Here is a 21,865-nt window from a genome sequence, read left to right on the forward strand (position 1 = left end):
AGATCCACTGCACAGCAGCAGTGGGCCCTGTTAAATGTTAAATGTTAAAATGCAGCAACAGCATATGCAAGCTTGGTTCTCCCCAATGCAGAAGTTTGGTCACCCAGCAGAAACTGTGCTAATTCTCCATGCTGGAATTCAGGCAAACCTGAGTCCAGTGTCTGCACTAAGGATTGTTCTACAGATGTAGGCTGACAGGAGGACTAGTGTTGTATAGTTTCCCCAGCTGGATATTTCTGCTCTGTCTCTCACTGCAATCTTCATGGCTTCGAAGGAAACAATATTTCTATGTTCTCAGGTAACTTCTCCTGTAAGACTGCAATAGGAAAAAAAAAAACCCTCCAAAAAATTTGCATTCATTCTGCACTTCATACTGTTTTCAAGGCAGTGGATGTCTCTTTGGAGAAGTCTTAATGCATGACTGATGACACAGCATATGCAAACTCGTTTGTTAACACTTGAGCCTACTAACTGAAACAAAAGAACATCCTACCCTCCCTTTACAGGGATACATTTTTATTATAGGTCTGGAAGACAGTCATATGTTCATCCAAGCTGCATGTGAGAAGAAAATGTTATTTGTAGTTTTTCCCCTTAGGATATATATCTGCACAGGATAGCATGTAATTCAGCACAGAGATTCTGCAAAATTAGTCTGTGTACACCTGCAGCTTGCAGTCAGTTTTGACAGTTACTGTCTCAGAGCACGACTCAAAGGACAAGACAGCAAACCAGATATCTTATTTTCTCAAAACATTTTTATTGTAAAAAGAAGGGCTAATGAAACTTCTGTGTCAGTAAGGAAATAGTAAATTCATATTTTACACAGAGAAATATTAAAAAAAACTTCATCCAGCGACTGTTACGGCATTTTATCAACAGCTGAGACTCAGGGTATTTTCAATCATCATCCACAGCAATCAAAAAATCAGTTTTTTTGGTAATCCTGAAAAGTGTAAATCACATTGTTAGTAAAGTACAGAGGTCCAGCCCCCTCCTCAAGTTTTGATATCATTATCAGGATACATCTACTCTTAACTGCAAAATGCTGCCTAACAATGGCAGTACACGATGACATTTTCTAACAAATCTATGACAGAGTGCTAGAATCAAAGTTCACTTAAATCAGTATGTATGTTCCAAAAGTCACAAATTCTGAAATTAAGCTTTAATTGCATTTACGATACATGTAAATATTTCTCTTTGCTCCTGTAAAAACCTAAACAGTCACTGCTGATATGAAAAGCTAACCACCTAATTCTACTTTGAACCTAAGCAAAGCAAGCTGTTCTAAGGCTTAAACCTGTCCCACCACACATACACTCCTAAGGATTTTTCTTATGTGCTGTCAAATCTGAGACAAATTCTTAATCTTACATATTACTAGAATGTTTTTGGTTTTTTTCCAAACCAACAGTTTTGATATTAGTTTCCCTATGCTGAATAAACATAGGAAAAACTTTAGTGCACCACCCGTTATAATCCCTGTTTTGTGTAGCTACAGCTCTGCAGGAGTGCATATTAAATAGGACTAGAAATAGGTGTTCTGGGGAAGCAGTGCTGCATTTGGTTACGTGACAGAGGGGAGGTGGGCAGTCATGTCATCACAGAAGCAGTGTCTCCACAAACCTCACTGATCAGAAGTAAGTGGTAGCAGTAGATAGAAAGCATGCATGCTTAATACTTTTCACAGGCAGTCATCCATCTAGTGGTAGTTTTCCCCTGAGAATAGAGGCTGCTTTCTAAGAAGTATTTAAGTTTGGTGAACATACCCCACAGGCTACAGGGTTTTTTCTTGTGGAAAAGCAGCACCTACAGTGATGGCATAAATCTTTATCCCAGCAGCTGGCTCCTGGTGCCAATATTTTCAAAGAGGATACCCATCAGTGAGCACTCAAGTCTGCCCAGGTTCTGGAGTGCTACCTCAACAGGGCTAGGGGAAAGAAATGTGCTCTGCAGGATGCAAGAATTTTTAAAAAAGAATTTCAAGGAATGACACTTGTTTTTCTTGGAAATTACATTTGCACATTTCCACCCCCTATAGCAATGTTCAAATGTCCTTCAAATTTTTATTTAAACCGAGACTAAAGGATTATTCTTCCAAAATTAAATTTAACTTTAAATTTAGATGGCAATGCCATGTAAGAATAGCAAATGAAATCCAAGGTGCAGATTTTCTAGCTCTATAATTGGCTCTCTCCTTTAACTTTTGTTGGCACTAGAGGAACTACCTTTGAAACCTTCCGGTTCTGTCAGCCCAGCTAAGGCAGTAACAGAACATTACAAAAGACCACATTAGAAAATACATCACGTCTTCATTTCCAGCTGGCAGGAATTATACTGCTTTTTATACCAATACTCAAAGGTCTCAAAAAATAATGCTGACTTCCCAAATGCCTCATTTATAGCCAATCTCAAAACTCCTAACATTCACACAGAAGCAGGATTTCCTCTTGTTGAAGATAAGGCTTTTGGATAGTAAAGCAATTATTGTTCTAGCTTGATACAGCTCTGGAAACTCTGCTCATTGTCAAATACACAAGTTCAAATACATTAAGTCAAAGAAATCAAGGAAACGTTTCTCTCTTTTCCGGTCCTTTAGTTAGCAGGTGTATTTTAGGGCATATACTCCCAAACACTTATCAAGAACCCTAACAGAATCTTTGGAAAAGGAGCTAAAATGCTTAAATTAACTGCCTACACTATTGTAACTTGACAAGCTCCCATGCACCAGGTGACCCATAATACTGGAGTCAGCAGTGTGCAAGTAGTCAGCTGATTACTTTTTTTTTTTGAGATTGAAAACTTAGAAGTAGTGAACCTAATGTATTTTACTTCTAATTTGATGAAGACTTAAAAGCAACAATTCAAAGTGCCTAAAAAGTAAGTTGAACTCTAGTAAGGGAGATGTCCCTCTGAACTTGGGAGGAAATACATGTTTATGGAAGCAGCTCCATTCCAAAAAAATATCACTCATTAAAACTGAGTCTCATACTGGCAATAACAAAGAACTGATGCTGAACTGAGAACTGAGTAATTTAGTTGTCACATACAGGTCTCAAGTCCTGAGCACTTTTATTGCCTCCAAGATATGCAATACATGCTACTGTCTGGAGAAGACGAGGTGGATCACAGAAGTGTGCTTAACAGTCCTTACCCAGAGTGGTCTTAACTGTTAACTTTCTTACCTTACAACAGAGTGAGTAGAAATCTCTCCTTTGAGCCTGATCTACACCCTCCAGCCTGTCATTTCACAGAATATCATGCTATGTTTCAGACACTCTCTCTCTTTTTTTAAGTGATGTGAAGGAATGTATTAAATTACTTCCACCTGAGTAAGTTATCTCAGGAAAAAGACAGCCTATCATAATAGCCTATAATTTACTGAGGAGTACCACTCTCCATTACAGAAATTATTGGAACAGGGTTATTTCTTCTAACAGACTCCTAAGCATCACTGAAGAGCCTTTTTTTGTGCTAATTCTGTTAGAAAACAGAACTAAGTAATTCTGACTGCAAACCATTTATTAAAGCCAGTGCCCAGGGAATTAGTTCATTTAGAGATTTATTCTTCTGAAACACTGGAAACATCCCATTCCCTCTGAGCACATAGCTCCTATTTAAAACTAGTAACATATTACAAAATTACCTTGATCTATTCCTTCTGTTCTTTTCCGTTTTAAATTTAAAAGTGCATTTTGTTGCTCCTTTGCAGCTTCTGCAGGACAGTTGGGTCTTGGCAGCTGAGTTCCTGGAGTGGGTCCTGGTCGGTTACTGAAGTACTTTTGTTTCAATGCCTTAATGATAATCAAAGTAAAGGAAACAAGTAATTAGTATGAAGTGCCATTTATAAAGTGATTATAGTGAATCCAAGCACTTTCAGTTGTGACTTAAAAGCTACTTGAACACTTTTATACTACAGGGTGGCCGTGGGGCAAATAAAGATTTTGTTCACAATTGCTATCCACCCCACATGGATCTGTAAAGCAAGGGATAATTGTATACTCCTGTTTTTAACTAGTGCTCAGACATTATGGCAAAACTAGATTATTTTGTAAGAAGTCTTATATAAATGGCTTCTAGCTCTGAAGAGCTTACATTCTGAATAGACAGATCAGATGAAATGAGGATAAAAAAGGAATAAAGAAAAAATAAACAAATATTTTTGAAGTCTTGATGAGATTCAAGATCTGAACACCAACTGTTTTGTTAGCTTTTAAGATAGGTCTTTCCCCCATATTTCTTTCCCTGTGCTGTTTCTACCCTGTAAAGTATGAAAAAGACATCACTCATATTAGAGCAGAAGACAAACACTAGTCAGCAAGATTGGTTTCATGTAGTGGAATTATATACCTTACTTTAAACTTTAGGAACCATGAAATGTGGTTAACAGAAAGTGTCTGTCTCTTAGGTAATCATTACTTGTCTCAGGTACATAATATTCAATGTCAGCTACAAATCAAACCAGTACAGTAAGTTGTTTCCTGTCGTAAAACTGTGGCATTGTCAATAAAAAGTTTAAACTAGAAAAGTATTCAAGTCACTATCCTACAGTATGACCTGAAAAAATACTTCATTCATATGAACTACTACAGAGATGTCTCAAGCACAGAGAACTAATTATGTGGAAAATTATACTGAATGTTCTGAAAGATGGTGGCCAAAACAGCCTGAATGTGCTCTGAAAAAGTCTTCTAGTAAAAAGATACAGAACACATTCACTAATCTCCTGGATTCAGATCTAACCAGCAATTAGGGAGTCCTGGCCATAAGGGGACAGCCGTTTTCTTGCATGCTTCCCTATCAGTGTAAAGTGAGAGAAATACAGTTTCCTAACTGCCAACTGGTGTATCTTCCTCATCACGGAAATCAGTATTGTGAACTAGAACATTTTGCAAGATTTTTCTTCAAGGTGCTTAATTTCTCCCCATCCAGGAGTAGCAAAATTGAAAGTATCATAGAAAAGGATAATTAGATAAGAATGACTGTTTAATCACGACAGAATTTTATGTTTAAAAAGTACCATGAGAGTTTAAAAGACACTGAAGAAGAGATTGGACGAAGTAAGGAGAAAAACCTTTCAAACCCAGGGAATAAGTTAAGATATGTTAAAAATTAACCTTCAAGTTTTAGGTGACTGAATTTAACATGTCAAATATGACTGGTGGAAGGTCATGGCTCATACACATTTTAGTTGCCTGCCTTGACTCTACACTGGAAATGAGAATGCCATTAACATGCCTTTCACAGTTCTTTCTATAAAACAGTGGGATTATGTTTCTAGTAATTCATGTGATGTTTCATTTCAAACCTGGTTTACTGACTTCAAAACGCATTATTAATGGTAGTTTAATGAACATCAGGACATAACCCAAGTGTACTATACCTGAGTAGCCGTTACTCTAGTGCAAGGATTAAACGTGAATAAGCCTTGAAGAAGACTGAGCAGATCATCACCAGCTGCACTGAAGATATGCTGAAGTGGCATTCCAGGGAAAGACTTAAATGTGACATAATCTGGAAGACTTGTCATCCCCTACAAGGGCCAAAAATGGAATATATGTTTTTCCCCTAGAAATAGTTCAGGTTTTCACAGAAAGGGAACTTCATATGGCTGTCATTCACCAGAAACAACTCATCTTTCAAAATACTGCTAATACAGAAATAAATGTAGAAATAGTAGGTCATAAAAGCTTCTTTTTTTATAATAACTATTACAAGTGTGAAACAACTTTCCAAATGATCTGTCCTTCCCTTGCTTTAGTTGTGACCAGTCCAAAAGGAAAAACTGCTAAAGAAAGTATGAAAGAATTTTAGACTGGGTCAGTCAAATGAAATAAAACTTCCTTTAGTGAACTGACATGGTGGGAGGAAAAATATTTACAAAAGAGTCAGTCTTCACTTTTCCTACCTTAATAGAAGTTAGGTGAACATCATGTGCATTTTGATTTAAAATGCACAACTTAAACTTTATATGAGCAATGGGAGGAGGGAAGGAAAATATGCACCAAGCAGTTAAACAAAAAATTTACTGTGCACTTTTTGTGTCCTCTAGGTATGAAATCAATCCCATTGTGTTCACATTCTAGCATAAAAATTACACAGACAGTTGTAACTGATAATTACACAAACAATGTTTTTGTAGTGTTTTAAGTACTTAAAGCCTTAGTTGTCACACTTCAAGTTCACCCAAGTAAAATTAAATATTAACACAATGCAAAAAAAAGTGTTCAATCATCTATAATCTTGATAGTAAAGGTTTCAATTATTAAAATGTGTTTGGAAATGAACTTGGGAATGCATTGTCAATGTTGTATTAGCCAATCTCCCACTCTCTCTTTTCCCCACTTGTATCTTATATTTTCTACTCCAAAGGAAGCAGAAATGTAATTTGAAAAATCTTCACGTGTTCCATTTATAATTCTGGAGAAATATCAGAATTGTGGGGGGGTAGCAGTGCCTCACACAGCAGTTCTCCATTTGGCCGCAGCTCCATTTCGTGATCACATACCACAGCATTCCAGCACCATTTACAATAAGGAAATGCTGCATGGAGAGGGCGCAGAGGTGAACAAGTCCAGCAAGTGATTCCACAACTCAACAACGAAAGACAACAGCCTAATCAGGGAGTTCAGGCCTCCCTGTGCCTGGCAGCTGGTACAAGTTGCTCATCAGACACTATGTCCCACTTCCTGTCCCTCTGTTTAATAACCATGGCTAGATACACCACTGTGTGACCTGACAGTAAGTCTGGCCTGCTGTTACTTAATTTGCTGTCATCTCAGAGAAAACTGTACTACTAATTTGTATTTGTTTCAGAATCATTGTTGAGGCAAATTGTTTGTCCCCAAAGCTATTTGTCTGTGTTTCTTACTACCCCCAAACTATAATTTACCAAGGCCCATTTAGGTCCCTACTAATGGTTTCTACTTCCAAACGTGATTGAAAGCCTTCCAGGTTAAAGCATGCTAATTAAACAAACATCTCAAAAACATTAAGCAACAGCAATAATCTCAAACCAGCAGCCATGGGAAACTGCGCACACAAAAAGTAAATCAAGAAGTGTTGATACTGATGCTATTGACCAGAGGTTTGACAAGAGAAACAGCAAATCTCAGCTGCTTCAGGAGAGGACGCAACCGCCTTCTGAAAAATCTACTCGAGTATTCTGGTATAACCATTTAATTTCAAGAGCTAAAATAGAGAGTATCGAGTACCAGTGTCAGTCTGTTAAAGAAAAAGACTCACAGGCCACTGTTCTTCTGTTGGAGTGCCCAGTGTTTCAAATATCCTTGTCAGCTGATCAAGATCAGAGTCTCCAGGCAAAAAAGGAACCTGGAAGAAGAACATAGCATTTGATTGAATTAACTTCTGAACTTCAATTTCAGAAAGAAGCTTTGAGTGATACCTCATAATTGTAAAGCAAACTCAGAACTCTGTAGACCATCTTCCCACAAAGAGGTACACTGGGTATTTGAGGCATTCTAGTTATGCTCAAACAGGTTCTGAAGGTTTTCTGAACCCAGGTTTGGTATCACTGACTTCACAGCAGACAGCTTAAGCTAAGATTAAGATTACACCACAATCACATTAATGTAAAATTCACTAAACACAGAAAAGATTCTATATCTCAGTTGTCAGCCTAAAGTCAATTGGTCATGGTGATCTTTTCATCACCTTTTTCTCTGGAGTTAGCTTTTATATATATTTAAAGTGAACCATAACTGGATTACACAAGTTAGTCTTATGAAATGAAAGCATGACAGAGAGTAGAGACCCACTATGATAGAAAACTGTCTGATCAGTGTCACATGCCATTAAAACAAAGCAGAAGACTGAAAAGGGGATATCTGCCCAGTCCAACTTCTAGCTTGTATATCAGGCACACAATCCAAGTAAAAAGAAACTTGGTGACCAAAGAACATTTATGAAGATTTAGAAGCAGTGTTTAATTAATTAGAACAGAAAAACCATAATGGATATCCCTAGTAGACAGCATACTAAATTGTGTTATCATGAAAGCCCCTTGAATACAAACTGCTTTCATAAGAAGGTCCCTGAAGTTGTACTGTCCTGAAAAAGGATGCATACATTTCAAAATATCAGTGATAAAAACTGAACCATAACATACTTTCTGTTTTGTGACAAACCAAAGAATCAACTGAATTCAAGAATTATTGGCTTACTAACTTTGCCTAAATGTATTCAACTTCAGCAGGTCTAATGCATGTTTATGTACCCATCACCGGTGCTGCTTAAAGAGCCACTGTACATTTCCACATCTCAACTGCCAATCAAATTGAATCAGCACACCTATTTGGTGTGACCAATCAAGGCAAAAGGTTTCTTTCAAGGTGTTTTCACAAAGAAGGCTCTCCAGTCTGGTTATGATATGGTCACAAAAGCATTCAAAGGTGCAAAAACCAACCAGAAGCCACTTAGTCATGGAAGATAAATTAGACTGGAGGCTGGCTACTTCATGCCTTCAGCCGTGTCCGTACCCCAGCCCTCCAATGCTCCCCTCACACTTTAATGTCTTCTCCAAAGAGCTGTACAATAAACATTCTACTTCAGTGGAAAATATTCAAGGACCATTATATTTGTGTACCACACTGAGGACTGCCATAGAATTATCCTGATGTTAACTTTCAGCTTCATTTCAGTATTGCCAACTAACTGCAGTCTAGAAAAACATTAGTCTTCTGTTCATTTAGAATAAACTCACAATTAAAGTACTGGTGATTGTAACTGAAGAACAGTGTAAAAGGGACAAGCCCATGCATGTGTCTGTGATGTTACATTTCTAGAAGGGTAGTGAACTAAAATAGGTGTCTGTGGACTGCAAGAGTTACCTACCTTACCTCTCCCAAACTGAGTTTGTTTCAACTTTTTTACCCAGCTGTTTTTAAAGACTTCCAATGCTTGTGATGTTTATGATGCCTCAGTCTATTCCAAAAACCCCTTTTAATTACACTTAACAAGCTTTTGGAAAGCTTCTTCTAGCCTGTGTTCACCTTCTGCTGTTAGCAGGAAAGAAGAAACCTGTAAAAAGCCATAGTGAATGAACGGGCAAATACAAAATGCTCACATTTCAGTACTTACTCTAAGGAGCAATTCGGCTAAAATACAACCGACAGCCCACATATCCACACCAACACCATACATTCTAGCCCCAAACAATAGTTCTGGAGCTCGGTACCACCTGAAAAGAAAACATATTTTGGAAGAATTACTTGGCTTTGCTGATATTAAATGCTACATATTGGAGCAAGGCAAAAGCTAAAAAAGGATATTACTTCTGCCTACATACTTTTCAGACATTGAAGAACTGTATTCTGCAAAGTGTTTTGTTTAAGAAAGAGTGAACAAATCTGTACCCCTCACCATAGGGTCATGTACAACCACAGATTAACTGCAGTTTCAACTGACCTGATTTTAAGTATTGAACTGCAGACAGGCAAGGAAGAAAGTTCTTAACATACAGGTAAACTGAAATTTTCTTAAAATTTTATTTTGAATGCATCACAGCAAGACAGAATTACTTCAATCTTCCAAGAATCTCCATATCAACAGACCTAAGTATAGATTACTTTTATGCAAAACGAGCCTTGTTGTTTTGAAACAACTACTCACACTGGCTAAGAACGATCAAGTTTAATGAAATGACACTGCATTTGACACTGTAGAATTTCTGTCTTTTGAATAAAGGTGTTAACACTTACAAATATTTTAATTGGTTCAAGTGTTTGTCTCAAAAAAGGTAATGTGTAGCTCTAAAAATGGTTCTAGGTCTTGTGATTAGCATAAAGCAGCAGCTGTCTTGCTCCAAAATCCAGGCTTATAAGTAGATACGTACTATTTCCATACATTTCAAAGGAGTATTATCCTGATATATAGGAGAACCACCCCTGCAGATGCATACATTAGCAGTTCTTATGGAGACTTTGTTAAACAATGCTTCCTTGTGGTTTTTTTATGTGGCTCTTGCCACATCACAAGAGCAGATGCCACTCTGAATATGTTGATTTGACATGACATATTTCAAGAAACACTTATAAAACAATATAACAATCTCTGTGTAAGAAACAGAATAGAGTGTCTTACCTTGTTACTACCTGATGTGTATAAACTCTGTTTGGGCTTCCAAAAGATTTTGCCAAGCCAAAGTCAGCCAATTTTAAAACTCCATTTTCATCTAGCAACAAGTTATTTGGTTTAAGATCCTGTCAGTATAGAAAACAAATAATGAGACTTGTCAGTATTGATAAAAACAGACATACAATGAATCTTCTGGCAGACATGTTGTAACAGTTTTGTAACAGGAAAGATTTGATTCTATCCTAAGACCTACATTATGAGCAAAAAAATTTAAAACCCCCAGGAAATAATTATTTCATCATATATGAAAATCATAGTGAGACAGACCCATTTGAACATTAAGATATTTAAGTTGCAGAGTTTAAAAAAGCCTCTTGATATGTTTTACCTTTTCTGCAGATACAGCAGTTACTTTATCTGCACAGCTGCCAACTGAACAGTAAAAAAACCTGGCAAAAGCTTCAAGTAACAGCAGATATCATGGAAGTTAGATACATCAAGTAGCAATGTATTGTGAGTTGACCTCTGGCCAACAGAAAAGTATTCACACAGCCGTTTGCTCTTTCTATTCTCATCCCACTCAACGACCTTCAGAAGTATAGGGGAGAGAAGATCAAAAGCACAACTCTAGCAGCAGTTTAAAGGCAGTTTAACAGATGAAGGAAAGAACTAAAATCCAAGCAAAGAAGCAAGCCATGGAAATCCTTCACCACCTCCCAAAAGGAGAGAATATACAGTCTCCCAACAATAGCCAGCTTGGAAAACAAAATTCCCCCTTTTTCCTCTACCCCAGTTTTTACCACTGACCAAAGCATTACATGGCATGCAGTATCCCTATGAACAGCTTGGGTCAGCTGCCCCAGCTGTGCCTCCTCCTTACATCTTGCCCCAAGTCTGTTTATCAGGGCAAAGGCAGCGTGGGGAAAAAAAGAAAGCCTTGACACTGTCTGATAAAAAGGAGAAAACCTCAAGAGCTCAGCTGCTGTGAAAAAAGTCCAATCCATCCCAGGCAGACCCAGTTCAAAGTGATAATTAAAGTCCCCTCCAGGTGGAAAACCTTTTCTATAAGTATCAAAGTTATAACCACATCAGTAAATCTTAACATTTCTGGTGCTGCTATTATCTCTCCAAAACAGCAAATATGAATTCTTAGGGAATGTCTGAATTCCAAAATTACTTTAATTAGGCTTTAGACTCTAAATCCACCCAATGTGATTTTTGTTGCAGGACGAAGGCTGTCAATTAAGTATATGCTTACCCTGTGTAAAATCCAATGCTGATGTAAATATTCTAATCCTTGAAGTGTCATCAGCATATATGCCTTGATGTGAGACTGCGTCAACACAATACTTGTATCCTTTATAATAACCTGCAAAGTGTTAAAGTCATGGTAAAGCTCACCACACAAGGCAAACTTATTTCCATTCAAACTGGCAGCCACATATTCTCTACCATTTCACCCTTTTCCCAGAAAAATAGGTCAATTTTGGAGATCAGAAATTGAAATGGGGAGTCCAGATAACTTACATGAACTTTGCATAACCCGACAATGAAAAAATGTGTGGGAAACAGAAGTTTAGTAATTAATCTCAGATCCATATTGATACCCAAACTTCCAGGACAAGGATGTACACATCCAAATGATAAATGAGTCAATAAACTTGAAATTCTGTTTCCACTCATTCCTTCTTTCTCTTTGAAACATAAGCAACTAATCTTTCTAAGTAAAATGGTTTCCTTTTCTATTTCCAAAAAGACCAGAGGGTACAGCTGCTTTACTGTGTTTTTTAAAATATCTACTTAAGTTTTCTACATTTTTTGATTTTTAACATTAAAATTCTATGCAAACAACCCAAAGCTTGTTTGTTAATACTACTGTCCTGTTCAGTAATGGCCTTCCATAAGCTGAGTTACAGAAGAGCTAAGACTGCACGAATTTCATGTATGCAGAAAATGCTCAATCACAACAGGCAGCCTGAGTGATACCATGATACAGTTTAAAGACTACAACCACAGCATCATACAGTACAAGAATATTTAATTTTTTCTTTGTACATCAATTTTCTTCATAGTTTACATAGTAGTTACGCACTAGTTGCATAACTACTATGTAAACAGAATGAATCCTCTAAAAGTCTACTCATTACTAACTCCTATTAGCAAAAATCTGACCTAATCTTTCCAAGTTGTACATTCATCTAAATTTCAGCAAGCCTGGACCTCTAAAGTACTGATTTGCAATTACCTAGCATTGCTACATTTGAAAATATGTTTTAAGTGCACATGATTTTACTACCAGCTCGGCTCTTACTATATTTTAGTGTCCCGCTTACGTGAACATGTTTGATATTAAACTTATCAACTGCATTCTAGAAGCAATGCTCTGTGCCAGAGGTTCTACACTCTGACTGGAATTCCAGAAAACTAACACACTAAACACAATTTGTTTCTTTAAGATCATAAGTACTTAAAGTACTTACATAAGTACTTAAAAGTAAAGGAATCAATCAAATGAGAACTCATAAAAACTGAAATTTCTCAAGCTACTTTTAAGACATGTTCTTCATCAACTGACATAATAAAAGTTGTCTTTCTAATACAGGCAAATACAAGCCCATTAAAGCAGCACTTTCATAAACAATCTTAAGATACTGAAATAAAAAGTCTTTAAAAATCTTACCTCTAGATCTGTTTCCATAAAATCAAATACCAAACTAATATTTGACTTGTGTCCAAATGCATCGATAAGCTGCAAAACAAAATACGTTATGATTAAGCATGCTCTGATTCTTCCAGTTTTTTGAAATTCAACATCACTGTAGTCTGCAGGTGGATTTTCAGCTTATTGAGAACTGGTTGAAGTTTTTTGACTTGTAACGCAAAAAATTTTACGTAGTTTAGCTTCTAAACTCAGTTTCCAAACCAGAAAAAAATCCCTATTAAGTATGGAAATAACATTTTACATGACTGCCTTTCCTTCCTGGAGATAGGAAAAAAGAAAAAGAATTAATTTTATCATGTTAACTACAACAGATAATGTAAGGCACACCTTGACTTCAAAACTTTGCTGTTCTACAAAACACCTACAGTTTATTAAGACAAGACTAAGTTTGCCCATGGATTTAGCTCTGTGTATCTGCTTCCTGTAGGTATGCAGCATTTAGAAATTTTAAGTGTTAGGCTTATAAGCTTCAGATATTTCTAGATGTGTATCCAAGCTTTACAAGATAAATAAAACTCTATGGAGAACATCGAAACAGCCCTTTCTTAGGATGAAGCTGTGTAATGACACAATCAATTTCTAATTTGAGATAACACAAGCACGATGTTGAGCAAAAGCAAGAGATCATCCAGCCTGGTATTCTTCCTTTGTGATGAGGAAGGTGTGCTCTCCCTGGTGCAGTTCATTCCTTAATCACAATGTGACAACCACATTAATTGGCAAGTTGCAAGATATTTGCTTGAATAGTTCCTAACAGCAGTGACTGTGCTCCTTACACTCCCAAAACCCACAGAAGTTTTGTAAGGACGACTAAGAGGGGCACAACACTGTCCCTTGTTTTTGGACCCTGCCTCATGGAACTCCTAGTCATAAATTTGTCTAACTCTTTTTGAACTGTTGATGCAATTTGCTTCTGCATGGCCCACGGCAACACATCCAATAAATTCACTACACACTGAGTGAAGCAGTACAATTTCCACTCCTGCTGCCAGTAGGTTTCAAATACATCTCTTATTTCTAGGACAATGGGGTTTGGAGATATCAGTTCGGTAAGGACACCACTTATCACCCTGGGTTTCTAGACCTCCCCATTCCCAGCCTTTCACTCTCCAAAGCGATGAATTCCTCATTTTTTCATAAAGAATATGCTCCATCCCTCTGCCATTTTAGTTGTTGTCCTCTGCAAACTCTCTAACCACAAAGGCTAAAGCAACCACTTTGAAAGCAGGTCCACAATCCAGAAGAAAACCATATTTCCACTTTGAAAAGTATACGGAAAAATTCATATTTCATGTACTTAATCATATTTGACATTTTCTAATTATCATTACGAGCTAACTTTAAGATGTCTATAGCTCCAGCTGGGTACCTGTAGGTGTAAGTCTACCAAAACGCAACTGGAACTGAAAAGATACCAGTTTTACTGCTTCCAGGAGACATTTTAAACAACATTTCTGTGTGCTAAAATAAGCACATGACTGATAAGCCACAGGACTTTCCCTTTACCATTGCTTTAAAAAGTCTGCTTTTTGTCACCAGTTCCATATGAAGCAAACAATCAGCAAAATTCAGTACTGTTTTCACGTGCAGTTCTATCAGAGATGCAAAATCAAGCGATCTTCATTTTCACAGTTCTTCCACTACTAGTATCTGTGTAGGCCCAGGCTAAAGACTAAAAGGATTTTAAAAAAATACTTTGATATTGAAATAGGCACATTGCCATAATAATTACTGAACTACTGAAAATATTTGAAGATTGATTCTAGAACTAGCATTTATTTTACTTACACCAATGATATTTGGATGGCTTAGCTCTTGTAAAAGTTTTATCTCCCTGAGGGCTGTCCTGTTGATTCCTACATTGATGGAAAGAGGAAAAGAAGATGTAAGACAACAAAACCTTTGGATTAAGCTCCAAATAAACCTGCCATTCTGCTGCTCACAGACTATTTACTATGACAAATTACATTCTTAACACGCAACAATTTGCTAAATAACAAGGATATTGCCATAACCAAGTAAATTGCTGTAAAATCCAAGTGGGCATACACTTTCTCCCACAGCAAGTCCATTTCACACCACAGTAATCTGGTTTAGATTATGAAGCAACATGTCTACATTTTGGCAAAAGTCCTAGCCAAAAAAACCCACAAACCAAAAAAAACAACCCCCCCCCCCCCAAAAAAAAAACCACCAAAACCCAACAACACAAAAAACCCCGTGTTTTTCAAGGTACTGGAAGGCTTGCTTTAAAAGTTTCATCTTGCAAACATCAGTCCCTCAACATGTCTTGCTTCCAGAGGGAGGCAGATGGTCAAACCTCATGAATAAATCTCTTTTCTTTTTGATGTAGTGTTATCTAATAGTGCAAGGCACATGTTTTTCTACATTCATGCTGTAGCATATACAAGGCATTAAAGAGAGAGTGACCAAAACCTGCTAACTCTTGCTTGAATCTTCCCATAAGCAGATTTTATAGAGGAAAAATCAGGAGCCAACAGGGAGCAAATGGTGCCCTTCAGCAGTTGCACTGATGGCACTGTATCAAACCATGATTCCTGCAGGGTATCAATTCCTCCTTTAAAAGTGCCAGTGTGCATGCCTTGTATGAAAACTGGCAAGCAAGTTCTACTGTGGTATATATCATGTAGGAAGTTGCAGCTGCACATGAGCTGAAAAACAGTGTTCTCCTAAAACCTGGGATATGAGTCAGTGCTAAGACCAGCAACGTTTTGGGCTAAGGTATACCTTTACATTCCTGCTTTGCCATCAAATTAACAAAGGCTGCTTTTGGGTGGGCACAGTCTTAGATGAAAACAATAAACCATGCCATGTTATCAGATAACATCGGGAAAGCAGATACTATCATTATTTTAATAACATCTTTCATCTACACCTAGACACTGTAGCTGCCAGAAGTAATGGCTGTCCCTAAGGGCCATTAGGCCACTGAAGGCCAGGTGGATCATGACTCAGGCAGCTGGCTTGATTGTGAGACTCTGGGATAAGTGATCAGTTTCTCTTAAAAAGAAAGGAACTGGAGAGTTGACAGCAAAGACTCTTCACTGGAAAGCTGGTAATCTGATGGAGTCCTGAAGGAAGCAGCCTGCCTACAAAATTCTGCTGCACCACACAGGCGGTAACAGAAGACCAAGATTACTTGGTTTCAGTTTGCCATATCCATGCCTAGAGGCACAGGGCTGGTCAGAGCACATGCTCTACAGTGCTGAGCATTAAAAAAAAGAACACAGAGACAAAAGTTTTGATGTTGCTTTTATCCACTTTTGCCTCTGCACACATCACAAAAATAGAACAAAGGAAACATCTGAAAACAGACACAAATACTCTCACTTGTCTTAAATGTTTTAAGGCATAGTGATGTATTGATATAAGAAGGCATTCTAAACTCAATGCTGTTGTTATTATTACTATTATTCTATGCTATATTCGTGTCTGAATTCATTAAAACTGAGAAGTTATATACTCATATTTGGACAGATACCATGCATACAGGTATCTGTGCTGCTTTTGGTTGTCCCTGCAGTTTGTGAAGCAAAACTCTACTAAGCCTTACAGCAGGCATTGAGCTCAATTCTCTCAGCCAGCAGTAGAGGAAGTTAATCTATCACTTCACAAAAACAAAACGAACAAAGCACAGCTTCTACAGCATGAATTTGTTTTAAAACTCACCATCTTTAGCTTCTGATCTATGCCCCAGTTTAATCTGAAAATAAATATTTCATGTTAAGTAAGATAGGAGGGTGGGGAACACATTTTTTAGTATTGCTCTTCTAAGACAATGAGTTTTAGAATAATGAAGCACTTTACCAACTGGTTTGGTTTTAAGTGGAGTTTACTTCCCCCTTAAAAAATAACTGTCTCTACAGCATTAGTTTTTACAAAAATAGCCATGATGCAAATTGACAGCATAAACTGCCTTGTAGCCATGAAGCTTCATATCACTAATGAGCTTCTCCTCAGGAAGAAATGAGAGCTAAGTAATTGACAGTTACCTTACAATGATTGCTTAGGCTGTAAACTTGGGATGACTCTAGGTTCTTTCACCTCAATCATCTAGTGCCCTGAAATTTCAAGTCCAGAATCCTACAGTTGATATTTCCAGATGATAGAAGTTAGGAAAATATTCTGATACAACAAAGAATGCTCCTCACCACAGCCTCTACCAGCAGCAACCATACAAGAGAAGTACTGGAATGCTAAAAGGGATTAGTGCATTAAACAAAATTACTTACTATCGACACAATACTACTTGTTGAGTCTTTAGCTGAAGAAACCACTGTAACATGCATTTTTGACCTCTTAAAAAGAACAGCTGAAGACCCATTTTTAATACAGAAACTTCCTACAATCCCTTCAGATAGTAGCAAGTGAAACACTTTATGAGAACGTGAACATTTTCATCATTTGTATGCAAACAAGCATATTGGAGAACCAAGTTCACTTTTGTCGTATTTTATCAAAAAACTCCTACTGGATAAGGGACGTTACTGGAAAACTCTCCAGCCTAGTAAAGCACACTGATTACTATTCGCTATTGCTTCTTCAAGCTGGCAGCAAAACAAATAAAAGACTGAGGGCACTCAAAAGAGACTTCAGGGCCCCAGGATAATTGATAGAAGGATTGTGATTTCCTCAAGCCTTCTGGTATCAAGAAACAATACTTGTAGGAATAGGCAGATCCAACAGACTGACGTGTGGCTCTGAGGTTGGTGTCATCAGAAAAACCTTGGATTCTTTAACCGTGGAACAATTTAACCTGTTCTACTGACAGCTGGTGGGTTGCACCTTTCTCAGAATGGAAAAAGAGCTCTAGCACAGGAGCTAGCAGGGCTCATTGACAGAGCTTTAAACTGGCTTAGAAGGGAGAAAAGGAAAATACCCCGCTCGCCAGCAATGATCAGTGGGAGGGTTTGTAAAACTTGAGGAAGTGAACACTAATGGACTACCTCAGTCTGCTTCATGAGGTATTGGCTACAAAGTACAACACCTGAAATGTTTCTCTACCACAAACAAGAGCAGCTCTAAGCTTTGACTCAGTCCCAGAGATTTGATATCATTGACTTAAATGAAACCTGATGACTGGAGTGCCCTGTTGGGCAGCTGCAGGCTCTTCAGGAGACGTACACAGGACAAAAGAGGCAGGGGGGTGGCCTCTTGTAACAGAAGGACTGGAACGTTCAGAACCTGGAGTTGGCAATGGTGCAGTTGAGAGCCTCTGGATATAAATAAGGGACAAATAACATGGATGTCATTGTGGGAGCCTGCTCTAGACGTCCCAGCCAGGACCAGTGAATTGTTCTTTGAGAAATAAGGGATGCTTCCAGATCAACTGCTCTTGTCCTTATGGGGGACTTCAACTTGCCAGACAGAAACCAACTGGAAGCATCACACAACAGGTACAGCTTGGGCCAGAAGATTCCTAAAAACTTGCACAACTTAGTGTAAAAGGTCCTAAGGGATCCAACTCAAAACGATGCTCTTTGATCTGCTGCTCGTCAACAGAGAGAATCTCATGAGCAAAGTGGAAACTGGGGCCATCTTGGCCACAGCAATCACAAAGCCATTGAGTTTAAAGTCTCTGTTGACAGTAGGAAACTTCACCCCTGGACACAAGGAGAACAGACTTCAGGCTGCTCAGGGAATTAGTAAGTAAAGTCCCCTGGGAAAACACTTTAGCAGGAGCTGGGGTCCATCAGTGCTGGCCACTTTTTAAGCATCACCTCTTAAAGGCACAGGAGCAGGCATTTCCCAAATGTCACAAGTCAAGCAGATGAGGCAAAATGCCAACTTGGCTGAAGAGGGATGTCCTCTTGAATATAAGGTAAAAAATAAAGATGTATGCCCAATGGAAGAAAGATCAGGTGACATGGGAAGAATACAGAGATGCTGCTTGCCACTTCAGCTTTTATTAGAAAGGGAACCAGCATGAGATGCCAGCCACAGTGGACAAAGCTGCCAGAAACAAGGCTGTGCTAATTCAATTATTCAGAAAACCATTTGTTCAAAAATGACAGGACTTGAGGTAACAGCATGAAGCTGATTCAGCAGAGGTTTATGCTGGATATTAGGAAAAAATTCTTCATCCAGAGGGGCTGGGGACTGGAACAGGCTTCCCAGGGAAGTAGCCATGACACCAAGCCATGAGACACAACAAGGTGTCTGGACCATTGTCTTGGGCACATGGTGGGATTCTTGCATTGTCCTGCACAGGGATGAGAGCTGGACTTGACGATGTTGATAGGTCCCTTACAACTCAGCATATTCTATGATTCTATAAATTTAAAGGAACTTAATAAAGGATAACATTCTGGACTGAAGGAAATTGGGCACTGAAGCAGTAAAGATTTAAAATAAAAGAAAAATAAAAGTAAAGATTTAAAATAAAATAAAATAAAATAAAAATTCTTCATCCAGAGGGGCTGGGCACTGGAACAGGCTTCCCAGGGAAGTAGCCATGACACCAAGCCATGAGACACAACAAGGTGTCTGGACCATTGTCTTGGGCACATGGTGGGATTCTTGCATTGTCCGGCACAGGGATGAGAGCTGGACTTGACGATGTTGATAGGTCCCTTACAACTCAGCATTTTCTATGATTCCATAAATTTAAAGGAACTTAATAAAGGATAACATTCTGGACTGAAGGAAATCGGGCACAGCAGCAGTAAAGATTTAAAATAAAGGAAAGAAAAACCGCTGTCAAGGTACAGTAAAGTCTGCAGCTTGGAAATGTGCGTGTTCGTTTGTTGAAGAAACCTAACAACCAGAAATTCAAGTCGCAGACCATACAACCTTTCAGAAACCCAGAAACACAGCAAATCCACTCCCTCTTCTGGGGTGACTGGGCATTACAGACAGGTGAACCAGATCATTTAAACAAACTTTTCTAGAAACAAAAATGCGTAATATGCCATTTTCCAACAAATCGGTTAAAAAAGAGTCCTCAGGCAGGTGAAGAGCAACCAGACACTCGGTGACACACTTCTCAAAATGAGAAAACAGTCTGACATTTACCTTCTTAATAGCCACGATTCGGTTGTTCGTTTTGTCCTTGGCTTTATAGACGGTGGCGAACTAGGACAGAGAGAGATGCTGCCGTGAGCAGGGCCTGACAGAAGCCTCGAGAGAGAGGCCGCCGAGCCCTCCTCAGAGCCGGGGTGGGCACCGCCCGGCCCCTCCAAGCCGCGCTCCCGCCGCGGGCGGGCGGCGACACGGGCCAGGCCCAGCCGGGCTGCTGCAGCCCCAGGGCCGCAGGCGTCCCCGGCCGCGGTCGCTCACCTGCCCTTCTCCAAGGAAGTCGAGCTTCTCGTAGCGCTTGGCGCGGGCCCGCGCATCCATAGCCGGCGGGACGTGGGGCGGGAGCGGCGGGCACGGCCGGAGCGGCGGCGGCGGCGCTGCTGGGCGCTTTAACCCCGCGGCCCCGCCGCTTCCGGCCCCGGCCCGCGCCTGCGCGCGCAGCGGCACGCGGCCAGGCGCACGCGCCGATGGCTCACGGATCGGCCCTCGGTGCCGAGGCGTCGGGGCACGTTCGCTGCGACCCGTCTGCTGGAAACCTCTGCAGTTTATCCCACAGGCTGTTTCTGTTTTGAACCTGGAGTCACGTCTGACACTCGGGCAAATTTCCGGAATCTCTTGTGTGGTTTTTTTTTTTTGTTTTTTTTTTTTTTTTTTTTTTTTTTTTTGTGTGTGTGTTTTTTTTTTTAAGTTATCCTCTAGAAAGGGTGCTCTCATGCACTTCGTTAGGTAATACTGGAAATTCTTAATTGTACTTCTATAGTTGCTTCATTATGAAGAATTACCTACAATAAAACTTGAAGTACTTAAAACAACATTCAATAGCTATCAGAAGTAAATGCTGGAGGAATTCTCACTTGAGAATTAATTTCCCTACATGCCCAAGCTTTCCTGTTATTTAATAAATTAATATGTAAGATCAGTGAAGCTGTGTAACTGTGAAGAACAGCCATCACCTCTGAGAGCATGTCAGTGTTGCTTTCCTGCCCGTAAAATCATTCGCAGTGAGACACCCAGGTGAGTCAGTCTTACCTCAATCCCCGGAAAAGTGGTGGCATGCCCCTCAGGAGGCCGCCTCTATGTGGAAGACAAGAAGGTGATCAGGAATAGCAGCATGGCTTCACGAAAGGTAAGTCTTGCTTGAGCAGGCTGATTGCCTTCTGCAATGTAACAACTACGTGTATAGGAAAGGGGAGAGCAGTGGATATTGTCTTGGTGTCAGTAGGGATTTCAACACTGTCTCTCACAACATCCTCACAGACAAACTCAGGGATGTGGGCTGGATGAGCAGTGAGGTGGATCGAGAACTGGCTGAACAACAGATCCCAGAGGGTCAAAATCAGTGGCACAGGGTCTAGTTGGAGGGCTGTCCCTAGTGCTGTCCCCAAAGGTTCAGTGCTGCACTGTTTAACTTATTCAGCCATGACTTGGGTGAAGGGGCAGACGCCTGCTCAGCAAATTCACCAAGGACACAAAGCTGGGAGGAGTGGTTGATACCCGAGTGCTGTGCAGCCCTTCAGAAGGACCTCAGCAGGTTGGAGAGACAAAGAAGAACCATCTGAAATTCAGCAAAGGCAAATGCAGGGTCCTGCGCCTGGGGAAGGACAACCCCAGGCACCAGCACTGCCTTGGGCTGACCTGCTGGGGAGCAGCTCTGAGGAGAAGGACCTGGGGGCCCTGGTGGATAGCGAGCTGTCCATGAGCCAGCAGTGTGTCCTGGTGGCCAAGAAATCCAATGGGCTCCTGAGGAAGAGCATTGCCAGCAGGTCATGGAAGGTGATTCTGCCCTTTTCTCTGTCCTGGTCAGGCCTCACCTGGAGTGCTGTGTCCAGTTCTGGGCTCCTCAGGACAAGAGAGACATGGAGCTCCTGGAGTGGGTCCAGCAGAGGGCAACAAATTTTATGACTGGTCTGGAGCATCTCTCATATGAGGAAAAGGCAGGGGAAGCTGGGGCAGTTCAGCTCAAGGAGATAGAACTGAGAGGGGACTTCATCAATATCTATCAGTACT

The 21,865-nt window shown here is 39.7% G+C and overlaps 1 protein-coding gene across 2 annotated transcripts; it reads right to left on the reverse strand.

The window, feature by feature from the left end:
- Positions 1–738: 738 nt before the first annotated feature.
- Positions 739–20,255, reverse strand: CDK7 (cyclin dependent kinase 7). 2 transcript variants are annotated; one of them, XM_040090971.1, is made up of 12 exons: positions 20,120–20,255; positions 19,856–19,915; positions 16,511–16,544; positions 14,609–14,676; positions 12,779–12,847; positions 11,357–11,467; positions 10,105–10,223; positions 9,103–9,202; positions 7,249–7,335; positions 5,387–5,536; positions 3,650–3,797; positions 739–946 (listed from the first exon to the last, which is right to left on the reverse strand). In XM_040090971.1, exons 1-12 carry the CDS (start codon positions 20,177–20,179, stop codon positions 921–923), a joined length of 1,032 nt encoding a protein of 343 aa, XP_039946905.1. In that variant the 5' UTR covers positions 20,180–20,255; the 3' UTR covers positions 739–920. The 2 variants fall into 2 exon arrangements, with proteins under 2 accessions (XP_039946905.1, XP_039946907.1); XM_040090973.1 differs by lacking the exon at positions 16,511–16,544 and having other exon boundaries at positions 20,120–20,197.
- Between the last annotated feature and the right edge of the window lie 1,610 nt (positions 20,256–21,865).

This window comes from Hirundo rustica, chromosome Z (assembly GCF_015227805.2).
Source record: "Hirundo rustica isolate bHirRus1 chromosome Z, bHirRus1.pri.v3, whole genome shotgun sequence".
In the NCBI taxonomy this organism is placed as follows: domain Eukaryota; kingdom Metazoa; phylum Chordata; class Aves; order Passeriformes; family Hirundinidae; genus Hirundo; species Hirundo rustica.

Coding starts and splice junctions, on each gene's coding strand:
- CDK7 (XM_040090971.1), bottom strand. CDS start 20,179: ATGGATGCGCGGGCCCGCGCCAAGCGCTACGAGAAGCTCGACTTCCTT. Junction 16,545..19,855: donor GAATCGTGGCTATTAAGAAG/GTAAATGTCAGA, acceptor ATTTATTTTCAG/ATTAAACTGGGGCATAGATC. Junction 3,798..5,386: donor CTAGAGTAACGGCTACTCAG/GTATAGTACACT, acceptor ATTATCATTAAG/GCATTGAAACAAAAGTACTT.